This window comes from Ursus maritimus, unplaced genomic scaffold (genome assembly GCF_017311325.1).
Source record: "Ursus maritimus isolate PB19 unplaced genomic scaffold, ASM1731132v1 scaffold_25, whole genome shotgun sequence".
NCBI lineage: Eukaryota > Metazoa > Chordata > Mammalia > Carnivora > Ursidae > Ursus > Ursus maritimus.
Window position 1 is genome coordinate 12,247,292 of NW_024425008.1, and position 26,814 is coordinate 12,274,105.

The 26,814-nt window shown below is 42.6% G+C and overlaps 1 protein-coding gene across 2 annotated transcripts in view; it reads left to right on the forward strand.

Annotated features, from left to right (window-relative positions):
- Nucleotides 1-26,814, forward strand: part of TTC7B (tetratricopeptide repeat domain 7B) — a 249,463-nt gene that overhangs the window by 71,610 nt on the left and 151,039 nt on the right. For both annotated transcript variants that reach the window (XM_040641537.1, XM_040641538.1), the window contains exon 5: nt 7,788-7,909. In XM_040641537.1, the coding sequence (XP_040497471.1) occupies nt 7,788-7,909 (122 nt within the window). The remainder of the gene's footprint in view (nt 1-7,787; nt 7,910-26,814) is intronic.

Consider the following 26,814-nt stretch of genomic DNA (forward strand, 5'->3'; position numbering starts at 1 on the left):
CCTGCTTGTGTTCCCTCTCTCGCTGGCTGTCTCTATCTCTGTCGAATAAATAAATAAAATCTTAAAAAAAAAAAAAGTGGTAGAAAATGTCCTTACTTTGTTCCTACTTGAAGGTAACTCTTTAATATATCTCCATTAAGGATTATTATTAGTATTTTTAAAAGATTTTATTTATTTATTTGCCAGAGAGAGAGAGAGAAAGTGAGCACAAGTGGGGGGAGCAGCAGGCAGAGGGAGAAGCAGATGCCTCACCGACTGAGCCACCCAGGCGTCCCTCCATTAATGATTATAATGCTTATATGCTCGTTAAGTTTCCCACTTAAAATTCATAATAATCTTTTCAGGTATATATTATTATTCCCATTACACAGATGAAGACAGTGAAGATCTGCGAGATTGAAGGAATTGTCCTCAGTCCACAAGTGGTGAGGAGTATCAGAACCTGACCTTGAACCTGGGTCTTTTGACCTAAAATCTTTGGCCTCTACCCCCTTGCTGTCATGCTTCCTTAGTCACTGGGTGTATGCTTTTGCCAAAGTAGGATACACTTGTTAAGGATGCTTGTTGGCAGTCCTCTTGCGAGGAAGTGTTTATCCGCAGAACAAGTGGTGGCTTCGACACTGCCAAACAATGCTCCTCCCAGGCCCATGTGTTAGAGGCTCTTTGCGAAGAAGGGATGAAATCCAAGACTATTAGACTTAAGGGTAAACCCTGAGCTAAGCTATTCTCTCTGCCTCCCCACTTGTGTCTTTCCCATTCTTCCCATTTATAACCTAAAGCCTCATCCTGGCAGCTCTGACCTCTTGTCTTTTGGACTTTGTTCTGCAAGAAAAGGCAGACTGATGGGACGAAGGGGAAGGAGCTGGACTGCAGAGTCAGATGGACCAGAGTTTCAGCACTAACTCTAATACTTGCTAGCCATGCAGTTTGGGCAACTCACCCAGTAGAACAAAGCTTCACTTCCTCCTTCAGTGAAGAGAGGATAGTAGTGTGTATCTCAGTGGCTTTTTGTGGGGAAATAAATGAGAGAGCCTAGGTGCCTAGTAGTGCCTAGTGCCTAGTAGGTTACTTTCTTATTGCCTTTTTTCTGCATTTCTGATTGGTCTTGCAAATTCATTCATTTACTCATTCATTACGTGTTTCATTCATTTATTATGTATATTGAATACTTATCCTGCACCAAACATTGCAGTAGACATTGAACATTATTAGTAAATGAAATAGATGTGGCCCTGACTTTGTGGACATTTCAGCACCACAGAGGGAGACAGCCGGTAATCAAATTAGAAAAAATACTTATAAATGCAATGAAGGAATGGGATGGGCTACTGTGAGAGGGAATAATAGAGGCAGGCCTATGTGATGTTAGGTGGTCAGAGAAGGCCCTTCCAACAAGGCGACAATCAAGTTGATACCTGAAGGATGAGAAAGATCACAAGGGTAACATGACCCAGATCGTGTTACAGAAAGTTATTCAGACTGCTTGTGAAAAGGCAGAAGGAAGAAAAGGAGCAAGAGAAGACATGGAGACTCTGTTTAGGAGACTGTTGTGGAAATCTCACAGGAAGTGATGGTAGCTTCCATGAAGGTAATGGTTGTAGAAATGGATAGATACAGACATAGCTGAGAAATAATTAGGAGGGACATGGTAATAGATTAGAGAGTGTCAAGGTGTCAAGCCTCACCCCCCCAACCCCCCACCCAGTGTCTGATTTGGGCAGCTGGGTGGATGATATTATTTATTAAGATGGGATAATAGAGAATTATGTTTTGGGGTGAACCTGGGCTTCTAGGAACTTTAATCATGCTCAGAGTTTTCCTGGGGGTGGAAGTTAGGTAGTTCTCATCCCAGGAAGGCATTCTAGGAGCTAGGAGGAGATGTCCAGAAAGGGCCTCTTGAGGATGAGCCTCATCCCTGAGCTCTGGGTATATAGACCCTTCCTAAGACTGAGGCTAGACCAGGAATATCCAGGAATTTCTGCCTCCCACCACCAGCCATGTAACAAACATAGCACCAAATAATGAGTAATGGCAGAACACTACTAGAAAAGGGGCATGAAATTGGAGAGAAATCCCCTCTGTAGCCCAAGCATACAGGGACTGCTGAAAATAGGATGAAACAGAAGCACAGAAAAACCCTCTGGCATCCCAGGCCCCACAGTAAGCACAAGTTAGTAGCCCACTGCTTGAGGAATTTGAAGTCTGTGGTACATTGCGGGTAATTATAGAAAAACAAAGCCCAGCCCAACTTCAACTACTGATTAGATTGACTCAGTCCCCTACATTTGTTGCCTTATAGATGAAAAGGGTGCCCATTTTTAAGTACAAATATTATTTACCTCAGTCTCTTTCTCTACACACAACCTTCAACATTGAATTTAAAAATATGAGATATACACAAATGCACCCAAACTCTTGTGAAGAACAATAAACAAAACCAAACCCAGAAGTGACCCGGTGTTGGCGCTATCAGATAGGAGCTTAAAAATATCAATGAATAGTATGTTAAAGGATATTGTGGAAAAAGTATACAACATACATAAAGAGATGGGAATTTCAGCAGAGAGGTGGAAACTATAAAAATGTAAAATTGAAATGCTAGAAATAATAAAACATGGTAAAAGAGTTGAAGAGATTTTTTTTTTTAAGATTTTATTTTGGGGGCACCTGGGTGGCTCAGTCAGTTAAGCATCCTATTCCTGGTTTTGGCTCAGGTCTTGATTTCATGGGTCATGGGATTCATCCCCATGTTGGGCTCTGCGCTCAGCGGGGAGTCTGCCTGAAAATTCTCTTCTTCTGCCCCTTCCCCTACTCACATGTGTGCACACTCTCTCTCTTTCTCTCTCTCAACTAAATAAATAAATCTTTGAAAGAAAAGGTTTTATTTTTAAGTAATCTCTACCCTGCAACATGGGAGTCAAACTTATAACCCTGAGATCAAGAGTCACATGCTCCCCAGGTGCCCAGAGATGAATAAGTTTTTTAATGTCTTATTAGAATACTGGACACAGCTAAGAAAAAATCTTTCAGGTGAAGATAGGTTAATAGAGATGATTCAAATAGAAACACAAAAGGAAAAAAAAAGAGTAGAAAAAAACCAAAACAGAGCATCCAAGAAATACAGAAAAAATATGTATTTGGTGTCCCAAAAGGAAAGGAGAGAGAAACTGAAATGGAAGAAATATTTGAAGAGAAAAATGGCTGAGGATTTTTCAAAATTCTGAAACACAACGAACCACAAATCCAAGAATCTCAGAGGACCACAAGCAGGATAAACAGAAACATACATTTAGATATATTGTAGTTAAACTACTGAAAATCAAAGACAGACTCTTGAAGGAAATCAGAAGAAAAGAAATTTTAGATACAGAAGAATAAAGCTAATAGTTACAGCAGATTTGTCATTAGAAACTATGCAAATTAGAAGCCATCAGAGAGATGCCTTTAAAGTACTGGATGAAAAATTTCAAAACACTTTTGAAGAAAGAAGACAAAGACTTTGTTTTTTATAGGACAAACAAAATAGGAAGAATGCATTACTAACAGATCTGCATAACAAGAAACGTCAAAGAATTCAAGCAGAAGAAAATACACATACATACAATGAAATGAAGATCATCATAAGTGGTGACAATGAGCATACATATAAAAGACTTTTTCTTATTTTTAATTTTTAAAAAATATAATTGACCACCTAAATCAACAATAGTAACAATATATTGCAGGATATATAACACAGAAGTAAGATGTGTGACAACCATAGCACAAAAGATCAGGGAAGAAATGTAAGTATACTGTTATAAAGTGTTATACTATATATGAATTGGTGTACTATTGTTTGAACATAGACTGTGATAAGCTAAAGAGCTATACTGTATACCATTGAGCAGCCGAGAGAGCGGGGGAGGCAGGGGCCGTGGGTGGATGGGCAGATAGACAAACATAATTAACCAGTCATTAGTGGAAAAGAAATGGAATCGTCAATCCAAAAAAGCAGAATGAGAGAGAAAAAAGAAACAAAGAACAGATGGGAATGTAAAAAAACAACAAGCAAGATGGTTCCAGTCATGTCAATAGTTACATTAAATTTAAATGGTCTGAACAATTAAAAGGGAGAGATTTTCAGATTGGATGAAAATGCAAGGCCCCATATATGCTATCTATAAGAAAACCATTTAAAATTGATATATAGGTAGACAAAAAGCGAAATTATATACCATGTAAACAATAATCAAAACAAAGCTAGGGTGATTATTACATCAGAGAGTTGAATTTAGAACAAAGAGATAGATCTTTACAGAAGATAAAGGGAGACGTTACATAAGAAAGGAGTCAGTTAATCAACAAGACGTAGTAATTCTAAAAGTGTATGTAGCTAATAATAGAGCTTCTAAATGTCTAAAAATACATAGAAGAATTTATAACATTAAATGTATATATTAGAAAGGAAAAGAAATTCAAATCAGTGGGATAAATTTCTAATTCAAGAAACTAGAAAAAGAACAAATTAAAGCCAAAGCAAGCAAAAGGAAGGAAATAGTAAAAATCAGAACAAAAATCAATGAAATAGAAAAGAGATAAACAGAGAAAATCAGTGAAACTAAAAATGGATTTTTTGAAAAGATCGATAATATTTGTAAACTATTAACAAGATTGAACAAGAGAGAAGACACAAATTACCAACACCCAAGAGGAGGAGAGAGTACTATAGATTCATAAACATTAAAAGGCTGCAAGAGAAGGGGTACCTAGCTGGCTCAGTCAGTGGAGCATGTGACTCTTGATCTCAGGGTTGTGAGTTCGAGCCCCATGTTGGGTATAGAGATTACTTAAAAAATAAAATCTTTAAAAAAAAGTGGTAAGGGAAAATTATGACCAACTTTATGCCAATAAATGTGATCACTTAAAAAAAATGACAGATTCCCTGAAAGACACAAGCTACTGAAGTTCACTGAAGAAGAAAGAGTAACCCAACTGCTCCTGTGTCTATTAAAGAAATTGAATTTGTAGTTAAAAACCTTCCTACAAAGAAAACTACAGGTCAAGTTGACTTTATTGGTGAATCCTACCAAACTTTAAAGGAAGAAATGACAGCAGTACTTTGAAAACTTTCTGAATACAGAAGAGGAGAAAAACATTCCCTCATTCATTTTATGAGACTGATATCTCTTATGAATATAGATGCAGATATCCTCAACAAAATACCAGCAAACTGAATCCAACAACATATAGAAAGGATTATACACCATGACTGAGCAAGATTCATTTCAGGAATGCAAGTTGACTTAACAGGTGAAAATCAACTAATGTAATATATCAGTAGAACAAAAGACAAAATCCACGTGGTAATGATAGTTTGAGTAGATGTAGAGAAAGCATTTGACAAAGTCCAACATCCTTTTGTGGTAGGAATAGAAGTTTGTGTCTTCAACCTGATAGAAGGACCTATGAAAAACCCACATCTAATAACATATATAATGGTGAAAGACTGGATTTTTCCCCCTAAGATCAGGAGCAAGACAAGGATGTCTGCTTTCACTACTTCGATTCAGTATTGTGGCAGAGCCAGTGCAATTAGGCAAGATAAAGAAATAAGGCCTCTAGGTTGAAGAGGGAGAAGTAAGACTATCTCTCTTTGCAGGTGACATGACTGTGTATACAGAAGATCCTAAGGAATTACTATTTTAACTAGTAAGTGATTTCAGCAAGGTTATAGAATACAAGGTCAATATAAAAAGTCTGCTTTTATTTCTCTACAGTAACAATCCGAAAATGAAATTAAGAAAACAGTTCTCATAATAGCATCGAAAGATGAAAATACATGGGAATAGTAAAAAGAAGTGCAAACCTTATACCCTGAAAACTATAAACCACTGTTGAAAGAAATTAAAGAAAACCTAAATAAATGGGATCCACTTTTATGGATCAAAATACTTGATTTGTTAATATATATCTGTATCTATGGCTATAGTCTCTCCATGCGCGTGCACGCGCGCACACGCATGCATACGTACATACATATAATAAATATAAGATCTATTTTTAACTTTAGGACAAGTGCCCAGACCTTTAATGACTATGCGTAGAAAACCCACATTTTTCTGAAGTTGAGTGACTACTTTGGTTACATTTTAGTTTCTCCTGTTAAATTTAATTAAAATTAAATGTAATGGTTTACGTTTAAAACTGGCATACATAACCCAATCTCAGTTTTTGGAAAATGATTTTTATCTTTCTTTCCTTGATACGTATGTATAGAGATACCTGGATTATTGTTCAATAAATGTTAACTGTTTATTTGTGCGTGGTGGAATTTTGAGATGATTTTTAATTTTCTTTCTGTGCTGTACCGAATTGTTTTTGCTTTAAAGTAAACACAGCATTTTTAAAAATTAAAAGCTATTCTTGAAAGCAGATGAAGGCTAAGTGTCTAAAGTTTGAGCGTTGGGCCTCCAAGTGGAGATGCCAGGGAAGTAGTTGAATATATGAGGCTAGTGTTCAGAGGGAAAGTCTGCAGTAGAGAGGGTAGCTTTGGGAGCTGGCAGCGTAGAGACGATTTCTGAGGCTCAGAGGAATGGGTGAGATCATCTTGAGAGAGACTTACAAGAGACCGTGCTCTTCTCGTGTGCAGCACTTGGAGGATGCGTTGGGAAGGAGCAGTAGAGCCAACAATGACAGTTCGCAGCGGGAGCAGGAACACCTGCCTCTTAGCACTCGCAGAGCCAAGTGCTAAGTCGGGAAGGAGCCAGGCAGTTTTGATAAGATGCTGGGATGTAGTTCAAATGCAAGGGTTGCCCACCTGGATCTCATCCCACAACCTCTGTTCATTGTGCACTTTCTTTGCTGTTTCCCGAAGCTCGAAAGTTAGAGAACCAGCAATTGCTTCCACTCCATACGAAGAATAATTCTGAGACCTCTAGAATGTTTGGGCCTTGGCTTACAGCTGGGTCTTTGAAGGGCTGCTGACTTTCAGCAGATGTGGACAGCATGTTTGGAGAACACTTGCAGGGGGTTTAAATGGGCCACAGGTAGCTTCTGTTTGATAAATGCTTTATTTGACTTGCCGGTTTAAAGCGGGGAGCCTCTGTAACAGTAGGTATGTGGTTACGCTTCACTGTAACCCACTCGACTGGAAGGTCTTTCTCCTGACTAGTTGGCAGTCTTTCTGTGGGGCTAAAAATTTAGACCTTTAAAATCTCATTATCTGTTGACAAAAGATCAAGTTTTGGGAGAGAGAGGGCTTAGGTTGTTTTCCTCCGCGCTCCCCTTGAGAGTGCATAGGCCATGGCTTTGAAGCCTAGAGAGTTCACCCTCCCTGGGGAATTTTGGGGCCAGTGCCAATCATGGCGCTTCTCAGCTCAGCTTTCTTTGGAGATCATCAAGCTTCTGTGGGGCGGGAGCTGCCTGTCCGTGACCTCTGCTGTTGGTGGGTGATGACTGTTCCTGCCTGTTGGTGGGACCTGTCTCTGTCTCACTCAGACTCTCTGTCAACATCCTGGCACCCAGCAGAGCCCCTCCACCTCAGCGCCTCCCCTGGCCCCGGGCACCCCTCAGCACCCTTCAGTCCTCAGCCCTCCATGCCAGGAGAGCCACGCACGCCCCGGCTCAGAGCTGTCGTTCTCTCGGCTTTCCTAATCTTTGCGCTCACTTCTGCACCAGTCCCTACGCACCGACGCTGGCGTGAGGAACCTCATTTGTCAGGTCGTGCAGCGCGTTCAGAATTGCGGTTTGAAGGGACTAGGCTTGGATGTGGATCTGATTAGTTTTCCGATTTTCTCCCCTTCCAGGTAATACTTACCAATATTCAAAACAGAAGCCCTAAGCCTGGCCCTGCTCCCCACGATCAAGAACTAGGTTTTTTCCTAGAAACAGGACTTCAGAGAGCCCATGTCCTCTATTTCAAAAATGGGTAAGCCTTCTTCATTTTTTAACTCAGGTTCCTAACAAAGGACAATAGAAAGCCTCACCATGCTGTCTCTGGTTTAGCTATTGTATCAAAGCAATTTTGAAAACAAACTTCGATTGGAAGAGTTTTTTAAAAATCATGAATGTAGGCTCTTTTGATTCTTCTGCCCTGGCTGTCTCCCTTTGCCATGAGGCTTGAAGGTGGGAGAAGGGAGGAAGGAGGGCTCCTTTGTGAGTAGGAGTCACAGGTTCGAAGCCCCAGCCCTGCGGGTGGGTCTGCTGGGAACGAGCTTTATTTATTTATTTATTTATTTATTTATTTTTTTAAAGATTTTATTTTTATTTATTTAACAGAAATAGAGATAGCCGGCGAGAGAGGGAACACAAGCAGGGGGAGTGGGAGAGGAAGAAGTAGGCTCATAGCAGAGGAGCCTGATGTGGGGCTCGATCCCATAACGCCGGGATCACGCCCTGAGCCGAAGGCAGACGCTTAACCGCTGTGCCACCCAGGCGCCCCCTTGGGAGCGAGCTTTATGCCGCCCTCCTCCGCGGCAGTGGTTCTGCCACACAGACCAGCCCCTTCTGTTGGGGGACGAGTCGGTGACTTGGAAATCCCAGCACGCAGGCTCACCTCCTGAACGGCTTCTCAGTTCAGAGAACTGTGTCTGCCGAATCACCAGCGGTTTTTAAGAAAGTGACTGTGGCTCTGATGTCACATGGGCACATTTTCTGCTTGAGCTGCCTTCGAAAAGGGTTTAGGAAAGTTTACTAATGTGAACATGAGGGATAGCTCTCTGATACATTTGATGTTTGTTTTCCTTTCTGTGCTGCTCTTATGAGAAATGCGATGATTCTGTTCCAAATCTCTTCAGCTGTCCCTTGTTTTGACCTTGTGCTGCAGGATAGGTGTGCATGAAGACCCACAGTAGGTATCCGGCTTCTCCGTAGCTCCTCATAGGCCTGTTCCCCTTCCTCTAGGAATTGTCGAGTAGCGCTTGGAACCACAGAGGGGACACAAGTCCCAGCCTTTGGATAAATGAACAGTGGAGCTGCTCCCTCTTCATTTTCAAGAGCTTCAAACCTTGGGGCGTAGCTCATGGAAGTGGCATTTCTGCTCCATGGTCTCAGAGCCACGTGCAAACATTTCTTATTTGTTGCTGGTAAATGCTTGTTTTCCAAATCCCATTAAATTATTGGTGGACGGGGCCTGCTTGGCTCCAAAGGCCATTGGTTCAGATCGGCATGGCGTGTGAAAGGCCACGACACCACCCCAAGGTTTGGACTGGCTTGAGGCCTTGGCGGCCGAGAAGATGCTCTTGGGTTTGATCTCATCTGCCACTGATTCAGATCGTTTGAGCAATAGCGCATGTCCTCTGGGCTGAATTTTTAGTTCTATTTCCTATGATGTTATAAATAGAGGGAGAAGGGAGTGAACATGGGGTATTTTTTTGAGTGATTTGTTTCTTCTCCCTTTTAACATTAAATGGTGGTCATCACAGAGGAACCCCAACCTTGCTGTCTCTCCCTCTGACCTGTGAGTGTATGTGGTTGACTCCCATACGCAAGCCCAGAGGCAGGAATGCATTCCCTTGGGGCTCTCAGGGGTGCCAAATCAATACCTTCTATTGAAAATGCTTTGTGTAAGATTGGTAAAGGTGGGCTAGATAATTTATTTTCATCTCAAGCCTACTCATTGAAGAGGAAGAAGCTAGTACCCTTGGGCTCTGACGTCCTGCCCTGAAATGTTGGCTGCCCACTGGAATCCAACTGAAAAATAATAATGATGAGAGGTTTGCACTAGATGATGGATTACATGCCAGGAATTGCTCACCGGCTCATTTCGCTTTTTATTTTACCCAAGTTCAAGGAGATTCCCATTGACGTAGCCAAAGTGAAGAGACTGCTTAACTTTGAAGCCTTTTCTCCTCCTTTCTTGTCCTCTCGCTCTTTTCTTTGGGCTCCAAAGTCCAGTGATAGGATTGGCCAACTTTTCTAGAGGGTCCTTGCCAGCTGCAATGTCCTTTGCAGCAGTAATGAGAGATTACTTTGAGGTAGATGGAGGCAAAGGCCAGTTTGGGAACCACAAACTATGGATGAAAGGAGAGAAAGCAGCAGGAGTTTTTGGGCATGTCTAGTGCTGCCAGGCCACCTGACTTAGAGCAGTGGCTTTCTCAGGGCCCAAGAGCCACGCCTGGGTCATTGTCAATGGACATTCATGGCCAGGATCTCTGTGGGGTAGGTGGGGACACCTGGAGGTAGCTGCTGTCCCCAAGCACCAGTGGCTCCCACATCCCATCTTCTGATGTGTTTACTCCTTTTTGTTTTTCTGTACTTAATTTTTAAATTATTTTAATTTTTATTTACTTTTTAGAAGGGGGAGAGAGAGAGAGCACATGTGCCGGGGAGGGGCAGAAGGAGAGGGAGAGAGAGAGAATCTTAAGCAGACTCCATGCCCAGCGTGGAACCCAACGTAGGGCTCGATCTCACAACCCGTAGGTCATGACCTGAGCCAAAACCAAGAGTCAGACACTTAACTGACTGAGCCACCCAGGTGCCCCTCTGCACTTTAAAAATATGTATCTGGAAGGATATCATGGATGGGGTTTGACTGATTTGCAAGGATTAAGGAAATGGGCGGTAGAAGAGCTTTGCAATAAGAGATGGGAATTGATAAAGCCCATCTTTTTCTTTAGAAATGTACTTCGATATCTTCGGCTTTGTAGTTGTCATCCCTGAGGACTTAATGAGTGTTAGTAATTAATCTTATTCTTTTCTAATTCTCCCACCTTTCCCAAGAGTACGTGAACAGACTAGTGAACTTGGGTCTCTGTCAGAAAGAACCTGAGTCCCAGACCAAGGCTCCTACTTCACCGGGCTTGATCCTCACGGCGTTGGCTGTTCCCCGGGCACTGCCGCCCCACGAGGTTGACGCTATAAGTACTGTTGTCCCCGTGTGCCCACGGTGACCTGGCTGCCGGGTTCTGCCGTCTGTCCTTCCAGGACTGCTCCACTCTGGAAGGCCTGTCTGTGCATGCAGAGGCTGGGTCCAACCCTCCAACAGTGAGTGGTCTGTCGTCATCCTGCCTCCCTGGGAGGCGGCGCTGGACCCAAGGACAAGACGTTGGCGGGGATGGTTCCCAGCCTCTGCTGTTGACTGGGGTTTTCTCCTCCCACTTTTCCTCCCGTCTCATCCAGAACGTGCTGCAGATCCTTTCTTTCCTCCTTTCTCCTCCTCCCTTTTTCCTCTTCCCCAGCACCCTCCCCTCCCCCTGCAGCCTGTCTCCTCCTGGAGGGACAGAATACTGGGTGCCGTCTGAGCCCCGCACAGCCACATCTGTTTCGTGTCTAGTTCTCCTGTCCCTCTGGGTGGCAGCAGCAAGCCTGTGAAGGATGAAGAAAACCCTCTTGCTCAGCTCTGCAGAGGGTGAAACGAGAGCACTTTGAACTCAGAGGGCCAGGACGCGCCCTCCAGGGCTTTCTAGAGCAGCCTTGCCGAGGCAGGCACTCAGAGGAGGGGCAGCAGGGCTGTCGGAGCCAGAGGATTTGGATTTGGAACCAGTCCTTCTCCTTACTGGGTCTCGGTTTCTTTATCTGTAAAATGGGTCTAGCCCCCCCATGTCACAGAGCTGAGGCGAGGCAGGAGTAAGGCAATGCGTGTGGAAGCGCTTCGTAAAGCGTCAGGCAAGCAGCAGGTGCCAAGCTGACATTTCCAGTGATGCGGATGCCCGGCCCACTTTCCAGCAGGACGTGGGGCCAGGTGAAGGTCAGCCTCCAGTGGAAGTGGAAGTTTGCAAAGCAGACATCACTCATTTGATTGCTGAGCCAGATGCAACACATTTTTCAGGGAAGGGCATTCATTTATGACTGCTGGTTTAGGCGAGCTCGGCTCAAGATGTGTATCAGTTGGTGGGCTAGCTCTAATGATCGATGGCCTTGTCGGTGCACCAGAGAAAGGAGGTGGGGTGACTGGTCTCACGTGGTAGCAATGGGTAGCCCCTGGGAACCTCAGCTAGAGGCCCAGAGATGGCCTCAGCCTGGGGGGCGGGGCCCTCAGCCTTGTTGTTGTTTTAGATTTTTTAAATTTTATTTTTAAGTTATCTCTGTACCCAGTGTGGGGCTTGAACTCACAACCCCAGGATCAAGAATCACACTCTCCACTGACTGAGCCCGCCGGGAGCCCTCCTCCCCTCAGCCTTCTAAGGAGAAGAGAAATGATACTCCTCACTTGAGTCCTTGTGGCCTGAGTTTCCAGGAAACTGAGGTTTGGGATGCCCGTTATTGACTGCATGCTGTTTTAGGAGTATTTGACCATCTCTTATCAACAGCAAAGGACATTTCAATTAACTTTGCTTCTTGTCAGCCCTGTCAGAGACACTGGCCGAGCAAAATGGGTGGCAGTGTGTGTTTTCCTTGGCTCCGAATTGGTTTTAATTCAGGGAGGGTGTGCATACATTAAAACAAGAAGGCAAATGGCCCAGCGACCCCTGGGAGGTGTGCCCGTGGGTTGTACTCTTTGCTGGGGTGCATCACGGGGTTTGCCTGGGAGACCCTGACTCGGAGAAGGTGGGAAGTCAGGCGGTACGGTCAGACTCTGAGTTGCCCTGCGGTGGTTGGCACCACGCTTGGGAATAAAGGGTATAGAGGACCTTTTTGCAGTTTTGTTATTCTAGTCAATCAGACCACTAATCACCACTGTGCATTGGCTTTAAAAATCCGTAGACTTCCTCAGTAATTTTGTTGACCTTTGTGACTGTTTTGTTCTGCTTAATGGAGCCCAGAATTAGCAGGCTGAAAAAGGGGCCGTGGGGCCTGCACTGTCCCAGGGGCTGCTGTGGTGGGCGATTCCAATGTTTCCCACCCCAGAGATAGCAGCAGCTGTGGCCCATGTGCTCCTGGGGAGGGGGCTGGCCAGGAAGCACAGGGGGCCGTGCTGGCTCCCCAGGCTCCGGAGTGGTTTGGCCTTGGCCTGTGCATTCTAGCATTCAGGCTGTCTTCCCTCCTGCAGTGGTAAGAAATGTTCACTTTCCAAACTGCATGTGACTTTTTCTATCATAAGTCAAAAGCAATGAATAGGAGAGAATTCAGACACGTTTCCAGGAAATGTTTCATCTGTATCAGTATTTTGTTCGTGACAGTCTTTGAGAGAGATTCAGAGGTTAGAAGGAAATGGGCCTGCATTCTAGGAGACAGTTGGAGAAAAGGAAAGGGTAAGACATAAATGTAGGTAATGCAGTTCTGTTGTATAAAGGAGTAAAACAATGGGAGAACACCTGATCACTTTAATTGACCGAAGTGAGCTCGAGTTTCTAGGCCCATTTATTCCTTCATTCAGGAAGGTCATTTGTTCATTTAAGGAGGATGACTGGTCTACGTATTAGGTACCAGACCTTATCTTAGGCAGTGGTGAAGAGGAGGGGCAAAGTCCCTGCCTTCCTACAACTCACAGTCCTCTGGGGAATTAAGGGTGCAAACAAGCAATTTCAGGATAGTTTGGGTGTGTTGACAGGGGTGGGTTCAGCTTGGGCGAGGAAGCTGCTGTATGGACACAGCTGCATGATCTGTAAAGGGGAGTAAAGCTTTGGAGAAGTGTGTTCGGAATGATGTCAATGCGAATCGATTGAGGAGAGCCAGGGCCACCTCCCAGATAGTGGATAGAAGTACGCAGTTAGAGCTCTACTCAGCATTGTATATAGTCTGCGGGATATGAGGAGACCAAGTTGGCTGGAGGGAGGATTTATGTAGAATTCTGTGGCTTCGTATATAAACCTCTCAGCATAGGACCTGGCACACGGTGCGTTTGGCCAGTCATCGGACAAGTATTTATCGAGTTCCCCTGTGTGTCCAGTACTGTGCTTGGAGCTACATTGGCAAATAGAAGAGACATGGTCCAGGCTTTCAGGGAGGATGAGTCTACTGAGGGAGACAGATAATAAGCCAGTAAACCAATGGATACAATTACAAATTAGAACACGTGCAAGGGAATGAATGGGTGCAGCAAATGCAGATAACAGAGGGCACCTGCTTAGGTAGGGTGGTCAGGCCGGGCCTCCTGAGGCAGAAACCCAGAGCCCAGGATGTGGTGGTGAGCCAGGCGGTAACCCTGCTGAGAGCAGGAGAAAGAGGATTCCAAGTGGAGGTTCCAGCAGGTGCAAGCCCTTGACCCAGGAAAGAGCTTATTGTGTTTCAGAATCTGAAAGGGGTCCAGTGTGGCTAAAGCATTTGCGAGGGGAGAGGCACAGACTCGGTGTGGAAGACTTCTGGTCAACCTAGCTCACTGGGCTGAGCACGTCCCATGAGTCATCCCACTACTAAGGAGAATCTCCATAATAGTTGAGCTGACGGTGGGGTACAGAATCTGTCAGAGTACATTTGTTTCAGTCACTACCCGTGATAGATGAGAAGTCTAAATCCGGAGAAATCATGTGCAGTATCGTTTAATAAATGTTTATTGAGAACCTTCCTAGGTTACTTACTTGAGCCAAACACTGTTCTAAGAGAACAAGTGAGACCCAATCAGTGCCCCTGTGGAATTTACATTTTGGTTGGGAAAAGAGTCGATAAATAAGGCAGTGCAATTTACTCAGGGCCGCACAACTGGTCGGTGGCAGAGCTTGGACCTGCACCTCCTTCTTCTGACACCCAGTCCCACCTCCTTACCACTTGGACCATACAGACCATGCCCAGTTAGTACCCTGTTCTTGAAAGTGGGGCACTGAGCAGCGGAGCTCGAAGGAGTACGCTACACTTAGAAAACAAGGACTTTTAAAAGCCAGTCTAGATGTAATTATTTATTTAACAAAAAGCATCAGCCAAATCGCCTCTGTTTTGTTTAAATGTAGACTAGGTCTGGCTAATCCCTTAATGCCATCAAAACTGTTAGTATGGAAACAAAGATATCTTTGTCAGTTTTAATTATGAAACTCCAAGGCCACTTTCAGTGATGAATTATGGGGAATGAATTATAGGGAACAGGTAATTGCTTTCAGTGTACTAACAATGAATGTTAGAGTCCTGTGTCGCCTGAGAGCCTTATGAGCACAACAAGGTGGGTTGCATCCATGTTGGTCTGCCCTTGGCTTTGGCAGAAGAGCAGGGTGGGTCATTTCAGGCTTCCAAAGTGCTGAGGTGGGGGTTGAAGGGGGAGGGACCAGCGAACTAAATAGCAGTTAATTGCATCTCATAAAGGCCCCTCCCCACATGGTTTTGACCAGCTGTGCACTGCCTCCTTTAGCCGCCATTTAGCATTGGAATCCTCTGAAAGATGAACTGGTCCAGGAGTTTTAGTTCTTGACAGAGATTTGTCTCAGGTGGTGATTTTCTGTTAATGGGGGCAGGAGGAGAGGGAGAGATTCTTTATTTGTTTATTCATTCACTTATTTATTCATCCATCCAATATTCATGTGCTAGGAGCCAGGGTCAAGATAGCAAATGATCCCTATGGATTTTTTAGTTCAGCAGGAAAAGAAATAACTACCAGTGGGCCAAGCCTTAGGAAACAGGAAGAAGACAATGCTAATGTTTAAAATTTACCCTATCACTTTGCAAGCTTTCCTGAGAAGAGATAGTTGTACAATACAGTGTCTAACAATCAAAATTAATTAATTTTTTAAATATTCCCAACACCTCTTGATATGACTGGAGATCGATCCCCTGGGAATTCCCGATAGCAGTGGCAATCTTTGCAGAGCGACTCTTGGGTCCTGCTCTGGATGGGAGTAGCATGAGTAGACACACACAGGAACAAACAGTGTGGTGTGAGGAATGCTGCCCACCTCTGTTTGGTTTCAGATATGTTGTGATAGTCATTTGTTCGACCAGCATTTATTCAGCTGGGGCTCCGGGCCAGACACTCTTCAGGTGCTGGGGACAAAATGGTGAGCAGCCAGACATGCTGCTTGCTCTCAGAGGGAAATGAGATCATTATAGTCTTGGATATATAGTGCTGAGATAGTGCTCAGAAGGAAAGGTTCCCATTTCTGTGGGAGTCCATTTTAAAGTGAAATTGACCTAGATTTGGTGGTTAGGGGAGGTTTTCCTCAGGGAGTGACTGAGCAGAAGCCTGGAGACAAACCAGTGTGTGAGAGCTAACTAGCAGAGTCAGGGTGGGTGGGAGGGATGCTTCTCATTTAGACCTGAAGCGATCTTCAGCAGCATCTTGTCCAACTAACCTGTCCTTTCTTTCTGCCTTATTTTTCTCCTTAACACTTAACTAGCATCAAATACACCATAAACAATGCTTACCAGGGTCTTCTTAGGTTCAGTTAAACGTTCCAACTCACAAGACTTTCATAGGCCACAGCTAACACCCATCTAAATAGAAAGATCTAGAACAGGATCATAAATTGCCAGCAAGGCAATGTCAGGGGTTTCTCTTCTATGTGAATCATGCTCTCAGCAGTCCATATGGCCACCCAGGAGCTGTTCTATTTGCCCCTCCCCCACCAGGTGACACCTCAGCTGGTAGAGAATGAGCCTCACAATTAGTAAATGTGGGATCTGTCCCAAGTATTCAGGGTTCCCCAAGGGAAATGCTCAGTTTTAAGTCTTCACATTAGAGGAAGCCCAAGCTATGATGTCCCCATCAGATATGAATGGTTCCTTCCAGTCCAGATGCAAGTCAGCAATCAGGGGTCATTTTTATCATAAGCAGTGTTGCCTAGTAACATAATCGACATTTTATCTTTATTAGGTTTCCAGAGAAACAGAACTAGGCAGTTAACCTCAGGTCAAATTGAGAGGAAGAAAGGAATTTGTTAACCCATTGCTCACATTGTATATTTTTTTCTTATCTCACTTGTCTGTCTCTCATTGCTAGAGTATAAGTTCCACTTAGGCAGAAATTTCTGTTTTGTTTGGGGAGGAATGTGTACCTTGAACAATGTCCAGTATGGAGTTGTACACGAATGAACAAATGAGTGAATGAACTTCTTATTCTCAGTGGAGATGGCTGTGGCTCACAGATGCCTAATGGTTATGTGCTTTCTTTAAAATTAGGTAGCGTAGTATATATTTATTGAGAGCTAAGTGGAACTTACTGCCTTGGTTCCTGCTTCTCAGTGGTAAAGAGGGAGATGTGCCCTGCTCATTTAGGTCTTTCTGCATATGATGTCCTTCTGTTGAAGGAGGGTGGATGGGGACAGGTATGAAACACCTTCCTTGACCTCAGTAAGAAATCATACATTTTCTGGGCAAATCATAGGGACCTCTACTTTCTGCCCTATCTCTGAGATTGGAGGGTACTTAGAATAATGGCTTAATTATAAGAAAGTCCTTGGGGCACCTGGGTGGCTCAGTTGGTGAAACGTCTGCCTTCGGCTCAGGTCATGATCTTGGGGTCCTGGGATTGAGCCCTACATCGGGCTCCCCGTTCAACCAGGAGTCTGCTTCTCCCTCTGCCCCTCCCCCTGCTCATGCGTGTGTGTGCTCTCTCTCTCTCTCTCTCACTGTCTCTCAAATAAATAAATAAAATCTTAAAAAAAAAAAAAAAAGGAAAGTCCTCAAGCAGGCTCTGACAGACTCCTTCATTCCTGAGATGCGCCTAGCTCAGTGGAATTTCGGTGATTGGAGGCCTCCTCACTTAAGCCTGGCGTATACACATCTGGATGGGAGTTCCAGAGTTCCCACGGCAGGAAAGAGAATTATTGTCTTCAGTGGTTTAGTTGTTGAGAAAGTTTGCTCCCAGGGCCTCCCAGACCCGCATTTTTTAAGTAAGTATCTCTTCAACTTGAAACTCCGTGGGGCCAAGTTGGACCCAGAAGCATGTGAGAGTATTTGTGGCCTTTGTACACAGCCCCTGAAGGGCAGACTGTTGCAATGACACATGTGTGTTGGAAAGAGGAATTTGCATCCTGTCTGGTCAAGAAGGAAGCCAAATTTCACCCTTTCTGAGCCTGTCAGACTGTGGGGAACTTTCCCGGTAATTTGGTGACATCTGTGCCACAGAGCGGGTCCAAATGTGTTTGCCCTAGAAGCAGGCTGGATGGGAGAGGGTGGGGAGAGCAGGCAGCACCCCTGTTCTGGCTCTTGGCCAGAGCAAACTCATTAACCTGCTGTTTTCCTTCCCTGGTTTGGGTGTCAAATGCATTAATATTTCACACGAGAGCAGGGTTGGAGGGGGTGAGGGCCCCAGCTCTTTTCAAGGGATACTTCCTACCTATTTCTTTTTAAATCATTGTTTTTCTCTCCATTCTTTTTTTCCCAGAGGTATTTTTAGTCAACTCTTTAGAGTTGCAGAGAGAGATTGAGCTAAAGCCCAGAAAATGACTGAGACATCTTTGCAGAATTTCTGACTTTTTTTAGGAAATACTAGAACCTTCGACTGAAAATGAGAGGGGCTATAAATTTTCTTACAAGTACCTGCTTTTTTATTTGTATGCAGCATCCATGGACCCGTACACCAACAAGGAAATCCACAATATAATTGTATGTTCTCATAGCAAAATCCTGCATTAAATTACAAAATTTTAAAAAAATTAATGAATTTTTTTTTTTCAATTGACATTTGGTTTTCCCACCTTCCTCTCTATTTTAGGTTTGAATTTTTTCTTGTTTATTCATAGGTGACTTTGATGGTAATTCTTTAGGACTGGCACAGGCACATGGTTCCTTCCTTCTGCTAGTTCTTCCTCCTCTATCCTCTGTCTGCTGGCAGGTGCTTAGTTGAAGGGTATGGTAGCTGGTTCTCCTTTGAATCTCCCTGGCAAATTAGCATCAGAAGCACCAATCTCTGCATGTTGGGAATAAGCAGCTAAAATATCAGGAAGAACCAGATGCTGTGTTTCTTCTGAAGAATGCCCCAGAAAAACTCATTAGCCAGCCTTGGTAAAACCTCTGAATTACAGATTTTTTTTTTTTTAAAGATGCAATTATATTGCTTTCAAGTACATTTTGAGCTAGTTTTTTTAAAAAACCAACTATTGCCCACTCAGTTCCATGCATGTTTATTGAGAGCCTGCTGGGGGCCAGTCACTAGGGTAAGCTCTGGGATATGAGATGAATAAAAAATGTTCTCTGAGCTCATGAGGAAGACAAGGATGTCAATGAATAATTATAACACCTGTGAAAAGCACTATCATAGAGGGATGGGCTGGAGAAAAGACGGGAGGGAAAGAAGACTAAGCCACCTGCCAATGTGAGTTTGTCTGGTTTCTTAGAAGATTTGACATTTGAACTTGGTCTTTGAAGAAGGGGTACAATTTCCTATCTTAGGGAGGACTGAGGGGGACAGGGGTATTAGTCACGGGGGAATGCTAGATCTTCAGGCCAGATATACTTCACACTCTCATTAGAGGCAGCATTATCTAGTGGTTAAAGAGCATTGACTCCAGATATTATCAGAGACATTTGCTAGCACTGTGACCTTGGCAAATTACTTACCTGTCTGTGTTTCAGTTTCCCCTTTCATAAACTGGGGATAGTAACGGTACCTACATATAGTATTGTTAGGTGGATTAAGAGAGTTAGTAACGATAGTGTGCTTAACGGTGTCTGGCGTGCAGTAAGCACGTATACCAAGGTCTGATCAACTCCACAGACTGAAGGATTTGTCCATTCCCTAGAGGGAAAGGTAAGACTTGGCAGCTGAGGAATCTGGGAGCATGATGACAGCAGGGGCAGCATGGGTTTTTAGATCTTCTCATATAGCCACATAAAAAAGACTAACCAGGTAGCAAAATTGACAAGGTGTACTCATGAACACCAGAGTACAAGCTGATGTTGATGTGACCGACCTCCGACAGCCATGGACTGGAATGTCCCTTGCATTTGTGTGGGTGAAAGCAGAAGGAAGCAACAGGGCATCTCATAGGCCTGAGAACAAGAGACCCTGAAAATAGCCAACAAGTATTTACTTCATAGCTTGTCTGGCCAATTGGGATTAGCCAAGTAGGATCCAAGGGACCGGAGCAGTCTGGCCCCCTCGAAGACTTAAAAATGGACCACTGGGCTCTTTGCTGGGACTGCACCTCACAGTGAGGGGAAACTGGGGAGTATGGAGTGGAAATTGACCAAGAAGTGACACAAGAGACGAAAGAATGAAAAGGTAGAGGTGAACGTGGGGGAGGGGGAGGTAGCCAAGAATGATCATAAAGCAAGCTGCTATATTTTTAACAACTTTATTCAGATATATATATATTTATATATAATTCACCTGTTGTAAATACGCAGTACAATTGTTTTCAGTAAGTTTTCACAGCGGTGCAGTCATTGGCACATCTGAGCTTTAGAACATTTCCATCACCCTAAAAAGTTCTTCCTGCCTAGTTGTCAGTTCCCACGCCCACCCTCTGCCCAGGCAACCACTGATCTGTTACCTGTCTCTACAGATTTGCCTTTTCTAAAAATTTCATGTAAATGGAATCGTGGAACATGTGGTCTTTTGTGTCCGGCGTCTTTCCCTTAGCATGGTTTTTGTGTTCAGCATGTTAGCATGTTCACGCACATTGTAGCATGTCTCAGAGGTCATTCCTTTTTATTGCTAAATAGTTATTCCATCGTCTGGATATGCTCTCTTTTGTTGACTCATTTACCAATTGAACATTTGGATTGCTCGCACTTTTTAGCTATTACGCATAATGCTGCTATGAACATTCATGTGCAAATCTTTCTGTAGACACATGTTTTCATTTCCCTTGGATAGATTGATAGGAGTGGAATGGTGGGTCATATGATAAGTTTATGTTTAACTTTTTAAGAAAACTGACAAGCTGTTTTCCAAAGTAGTTGTGCCATTTTACATTCTGCCAGCAACGTGCGAGTGTTCCAGCTTCCTTCCATTCTCTTCAACACTTGGGATTGCCAGTTTTTAAATTAAAGCCAGTCTTGTGGGTTTGTAAGGTATCTCATTGTGATATCTCATTGTGATTTGAATGTGCATTTCTCTAATGATTAATGAGGTTCATCAGTTTTTGTTTGCTTATTAGCTATTCTTGAATCTTCTGTGGTGAAACATCTATTCAGATCTTTTGCCCTGTTTTCTATTGGGTTGTCTTATTATCAAATTGTAGGAGTTCTTTATATATTCTAGATACAAGTCTTTTATCAGATATATAATTTGCAAATATTTTCTGCCTGTCTGTGGCTTGTATTCATTTTTTAAATGATGTCACTTAAGGAGGAAATGTTGATTTTGATGAAGTCCAGTTTATCAATTTTTCTTTTTATGGATTGTCCTTTTGAGGTCATGTCTAAGAAAATTTTGCCTAATCTAAAACCACAAAGGTTTTCTCCTATGTTTTATTCTAGAAATTTTATTGTTTTAGCTTTTACATGTAGGTCTCTAATCTGTGTTTTGATATTTGTGTATGGTGTGAGGTAAGGGTCAAAGTAAAAATTTTTTGTATCTAGTTACCCAGTTGTCCAACCACCATTTGTTGAAAAGTCTCTTTTCCCACTAAATAGCCTTGACACTTTAGTAAAAAATTAGTTAACTGAACGTAAATCTGAAGGTTTATTTCTGGAGTCTCTGTTTTGTTTCAGTGATTTATATGTCTACCCTTAAGCCAGTACCACACTGTCTTAAATATGTAGCTTTACAGCAAGTTTTGAAATTAGATAGTGTAAGTTCTCTAACTTTGTTCTTTTTCAAAATTATTTTGGCTACTCTCAGTCCTTGACATTTCCATATACGTTTTAGAATCTGCTTGTCAATTTCTGCACAAAAAACCTGCCAGGATTTTGATAAGGTTGGCAGTGAATCTCTAGATCAATTTAGGGAGAATTGCCGTATAAGTAATAGTGAATCTTCCAATCCAGTATCTCTCCATTTATTTAGATTTTCTTTAATTCCTCTCAAAAATGTTTTGTAGTTTTTATTGTGCAAGTTTTGCATTTTTTTGTTAAGTTTGTCATAAGTAGTTTATTCATTTTCATGCTCTTATGAATGGAACTATTTTCTTAATTTCACTTTCAGATTACTTTGCTGTCATATAGGTATAACTGTTGATTTTGTATATTGATATTGTATCTTGCAACCTTGCCAAACTTATTAGTTAGTTGTTATGATTTTTCTAATAGGTTACTTAGAATTTTTATATATGAGATCTTGTCATCAGTGAATAAAAACAGTTTTACTTCTCATTTCCAAACTGTATGTCTTTTATTTCCATTTATTATCTTATTGGCCTGGCAAGAACCTCCAATACAAAGTTGAAGAGAGGTGGTAAGAGCAGACATCTTTATCTTATTCCTGCCTGACCTTAAGAAGAAAGCATTTGGTCTTTCACCATAACATAAGGTCTTAGCTGTAGGTTCTTCATCAGTGCCTCTTTGTCTCTAGTAATGTTTTATCACTTAAGGACCTTCTTACCTGAAACTAATATAGCTACACTAGCTATCTTGTAGTTACTGTTTACAGAGGTAGATCTTTTTATCCTTTTATTTTCAAACTATTTGTGTCTTTGGAGTAAAGTAACTCTCATATATTTCTTGTAGATAGCACATATTTGGATTGTGCTGGTATAAAAATGTTTGCCTTTTGATTGGAGTGTTTAATCCATTCGCATTTAACATAACTATTGATATGATGAGATTTTTGTTTGCCATCTTGCTCTGTTTTCTATATGTCTGGCATCTTAAGTTGTTTGTTCCTTTCTATCACCTTCTTTTGTGTTAAACAAATACTTTTTAGTATTACATTTTAATTCTTCTGTTAATTTTTTAGCTGTACTTTTTAAAAAATATATTTACGGTGGTTTCTTTATGAATTATCATGTACATCGTAAATTATCACAGAGTACTGCAGGTTCATACTGACTTAATTTTAGTAAAATATACAAGTTGGATCTAATATAGGTTCATTTCCTCCTTCTTTGTGCTATTAATGTCTCTATATGTTATAAACACAACAGTGCAGAAAAAATTCCTTATAACATTCTTACTTTTTATATATTTTAAATGATTTAAAATGTATTTATACAATATTTTATATTTACCCACATATTTACATTTCTAGTACTCTTTTTTTTTTTTTAAGATTTTATTTATTTATTTGACAGAGATAGAGACAGCCAGTGAGAGAGGGAACACAAGCAGGGGGAGTGGGAGAGGAAGAAGCAGGCTCCTAGCAGAGGAGCCTGATGTGGGGCTCGATCCCATAACGCCCGGATCATGCCCTGAGCCGAAGGCAGGCGCTTAACCGCTGTGCCACCCAGGCGCTCCACATTTCTAGTACTCTTAACTAATTTTTTCCTGTGGATTCAAATTACCCTCTGTTGTCATTTCTTTGCAGTCTGATGGACTTCCTTTAAAATTTCATATTGAGCATGTCTGCTAGCTATGAATTCTCTCACTTTTTGTTTATCTGGAAACATCTTTATTTGCCTTTATTTCTGAATGACAGTTTTACTGTATATAAAATTCTTGGTGATAGTTTCTTTTCTTTTAGCACCTTGAGTGTATCTTCTACTATGTCTGATTGAGAAATCACTGTCAATATTGTTGCTCCCTTGAACGTGATTACTTCGGTTGTTACTTTCAAGATTTTTTTTTTTTTTTTTTTTGTCTTTTAGCAGTATTATAATTATGTGTCTGTTTTTCTTCGGTCCTTTTTCTCTCTGTTCTTTGGACTGGATAATTTTTATTCATGTATCTTTAAGGTCAGTGTTTTTTTCCTGTCGTCTCAAAGCTGCTGTTGAGCCCCATTTAGGGGATTTTTCATTGTATTTACACTTTTTAATTCTAAAAATCTCCATTTAGCAATTTCTGTTGTTTCTATTTTGCCATTGAAAGTCCCCATTTTTTGAAACATCGTCATCTGATCTTGAAAAAAATCTTTATATATAGTTTCTGTTAAATCTTTGATCATACTTATAATAGCTTCTTTGCTAAGTCTTTGCTAAATCCAACATGTGGGCCCATTTGGAGTGAGTTTATATTGATTATTCTTTTTTCTGTACATGGGTCATGCTTTTCTGTCTCTTTCCATGTCTCATAACAGATAGAGTACAATCATACATTTAAAAATGGAAGGAGAATGCTGATAGAACATGCAGAAAATAAGTTTTTAACATTTCAGTAATCATAATGATGGCGGTAGTATTAGCATTGCAATTCTGAAATGTTTTTGTGTGACATGGAATAAAGCAAATGAATACTTATGGAATGTTCTAACTCTTATCCCCTGTGTCCTTGAGAACCAGGATTCTTGGTGTAGGAGAAAGGCAAAAGAGATTTAAGATAGAAGAAATAAAAAACAGTCAGTCCTGAATTCGAATGATTAAATTGGAAATTATGAAAACGATTGAAATCATGAGGTGTTGTGTGTGTTTGCATATGTACATGTGTGCATGGGAGAGAGGAGAGAGGCCCATCTCAGTGACTGACCCAGTAGGAGTGAACACCCTAGTGTCACGGCTGTGATCTTAAAGTATCATTGACCATTAAAAGAAACCTCATTCCAGCTCTGGAATAAGAAATGAATAGGATGAACTTAGAACATCTTTTCATACCAGATAGCAAGGAAACTCAAAAGATTTCTAGGATCACGGTAGAAGAATTCAGGCCAAATACGGGACAATTTGAATTTCAAGAAGGATAAAAATTGCAATAGCCTCATCAAAGATGTTTAAATTCATGAGTTCTAAATCAGTATCTAGCAAAGTAAATAAAAAGAACTGGAGAACCAAATATTAGATGGAAGAAGCCACCTTCCTATAAGATTACTCCAGCTAATGAATGAAAAATACAGCGAGAGGATTAGAATGCCACCATTTTGTAACTCCCAGTGAATTAATGTCTGTAACCACTGAGCATCGAGGGCTGCTAACATCCCCCCCCCCAAAAAAAGTGACAGCCAGAAATGATGTGGCTCCTGATAGAAGAGTGCACCACTGGCAAAGTCTTGAGCAAAGGGACCAAACCTGGACTGGTCAAGCCTTGAAATCCAGCTGCCAAGTGAAAGAAACACAGAGAACAGAGGAATATATGAAACTATGCAGTTTTCTGGCCCAGGGGAGATTCTACGGGTCAAACAGTTTAGATTCTTTAACAGATAAATTGTAAGGAAAAGAAAGATCTAGAAAGGGCACCTGCAGGTGAAGACATTTTAAAGACTCCTCGAGTAAGGATAAAAGTGAGCAAGACTAAACTCTGGTGTAGGCATGTACACTCAAGTGATTAAGCCATAAGGGAATGGAATGAGGCAATTATTCTAAAAGTCAGGGTAGCAGTTACTTTCGGGTGGAGAGGGGAGCGTGTTAATTTTGTTGGGGTGATTGACAATGGTCTTTTTTAAACCTGGGTGGTAGTTACAAGGGTGTTTGCTTCGTAAGAATTCCCCAGGTGATAGATTTGTCTGATATGGCTTTCTGTGTCTATAATTTTATACAATAAAAAGGTTAAAAAGGATGGGGGAGGGTGGGCAGTGAAAGATGAGGTAGAACAGTGCCCAGCAGAGGCCAGGGGAGGGATCCCCGTGCTGGGAATCAAGAGGCCACTCCCTCACGGAGCCCCTGGGCAAGCCTTTCCCTTTCTCTCTCAGGGACTCCATTTCCCTCTCTGTCAGTGGAGGATAATGAAGTCCTGATGCCTCACTAGGTTGGTGGGAGAACCTTCTAGAATAATGGGTTGGGGGATGGCATGGAACCACGTGTCGCCTCAGAAGATGATGGTGATGGCTCACCTTCACTCCTATTAACAGTTACCTCATGCTATCCTCACAGCGGCCCCGTGAGTAGCAGGTATGCAGCTGGGTCTTGTTCTTGGGGCACATAAGGACCCAGTCTCTGTCCTGAAAGAGCCAAAATTGTTTGGGGGGGGGTGCTTTCTAGGTGAGGGAGTGAAATATGCTTTAGTGATCTTGTCAGTGGTTTGTTGATAAATGCCAGCTCTTCTGAATGGCTTCGAGGGGCTTGGAAATAGCTTATTCCCCCAAGCAAACTAAATATGCTCCTCATAGATCATACTTGTCCTGCTCTTGTGCTTGGCAAAGCTTGTTTTCAATAGATGGTCTGAAGGTACAAATGAGCTCACCATCTGGGGTGATTGGTTATGAATTCTGACTGGGAAGGGCCAGATACATGAGCCGCTATAGGATGAAAGAATTGAGTCTATAACGTAACAGTGGACAGACCCATTTTGGTATTGTCATCATTTCCTCACTGTGAGTCTTTGTCTGACACCATCTTACTTCAGAGTTCTGTGTCTGCTCAGACCGCTCAGCAGAAATTCTCTGCTCTCCCTCTGTCGTCCACCCCCAGGGGAGGGCCTCCAGTCCCATCCCTTCTTTAGAAACAAGCACGTCCAGGTGGACACTTGATCTGGCCCTGGCTGCTCCCAGCCTTTCTGGCTTCTCTCCCGCCTTTGTTTTTGTGTCATGGAAAGTAGTCCCGGTTTCCAGTTTGTCCATGGGCTTCTGCACCACAGGGGTCATCATCAGCTTTTGCGGGCACCAGAGTCAGATTGAGCCTGGGTTCAAATCCCAGCTCTTCTCTCTGTGGGCTGGGTGATGACCATGGGCACGTTACCTAATTTCCTGAGCCTTTGTTTCCCCACATACGAAACTCCAGAAGGTGCTAAATAAACACTTGGTGGTTGAGGAGACATGGTATACAATAGAAACTAGTTCTGATTTGGCAGTATTTTCTGCTAAACCAGAGGTACACAAACATACCGGCGGCTGTTTTGGTTTTTGCCCAGTGAATGTTTCCATGTGGAGTGGAGGGTCAGGTGGTGAGAGGCAGCAGAGTGTTGGGGGAATAGGAGGGCTGACATGATTCTGAGCACTGGGCCAGGAGCTTTCCAGGTGTCCTCTTACTGGGGCATTGGGAGCCAGTGATAGTCCCATTTCCTAGATGAAGATACAGGCACAGCAGGGTGAAGCCGATTGCCCAAGGTCTTACTCCGCCCCGTGCGTGCCTAGCATCTGGCATTGTTTTCCCTTCCCTGTGGTTCCAGAGTCTCACATTCCATTCT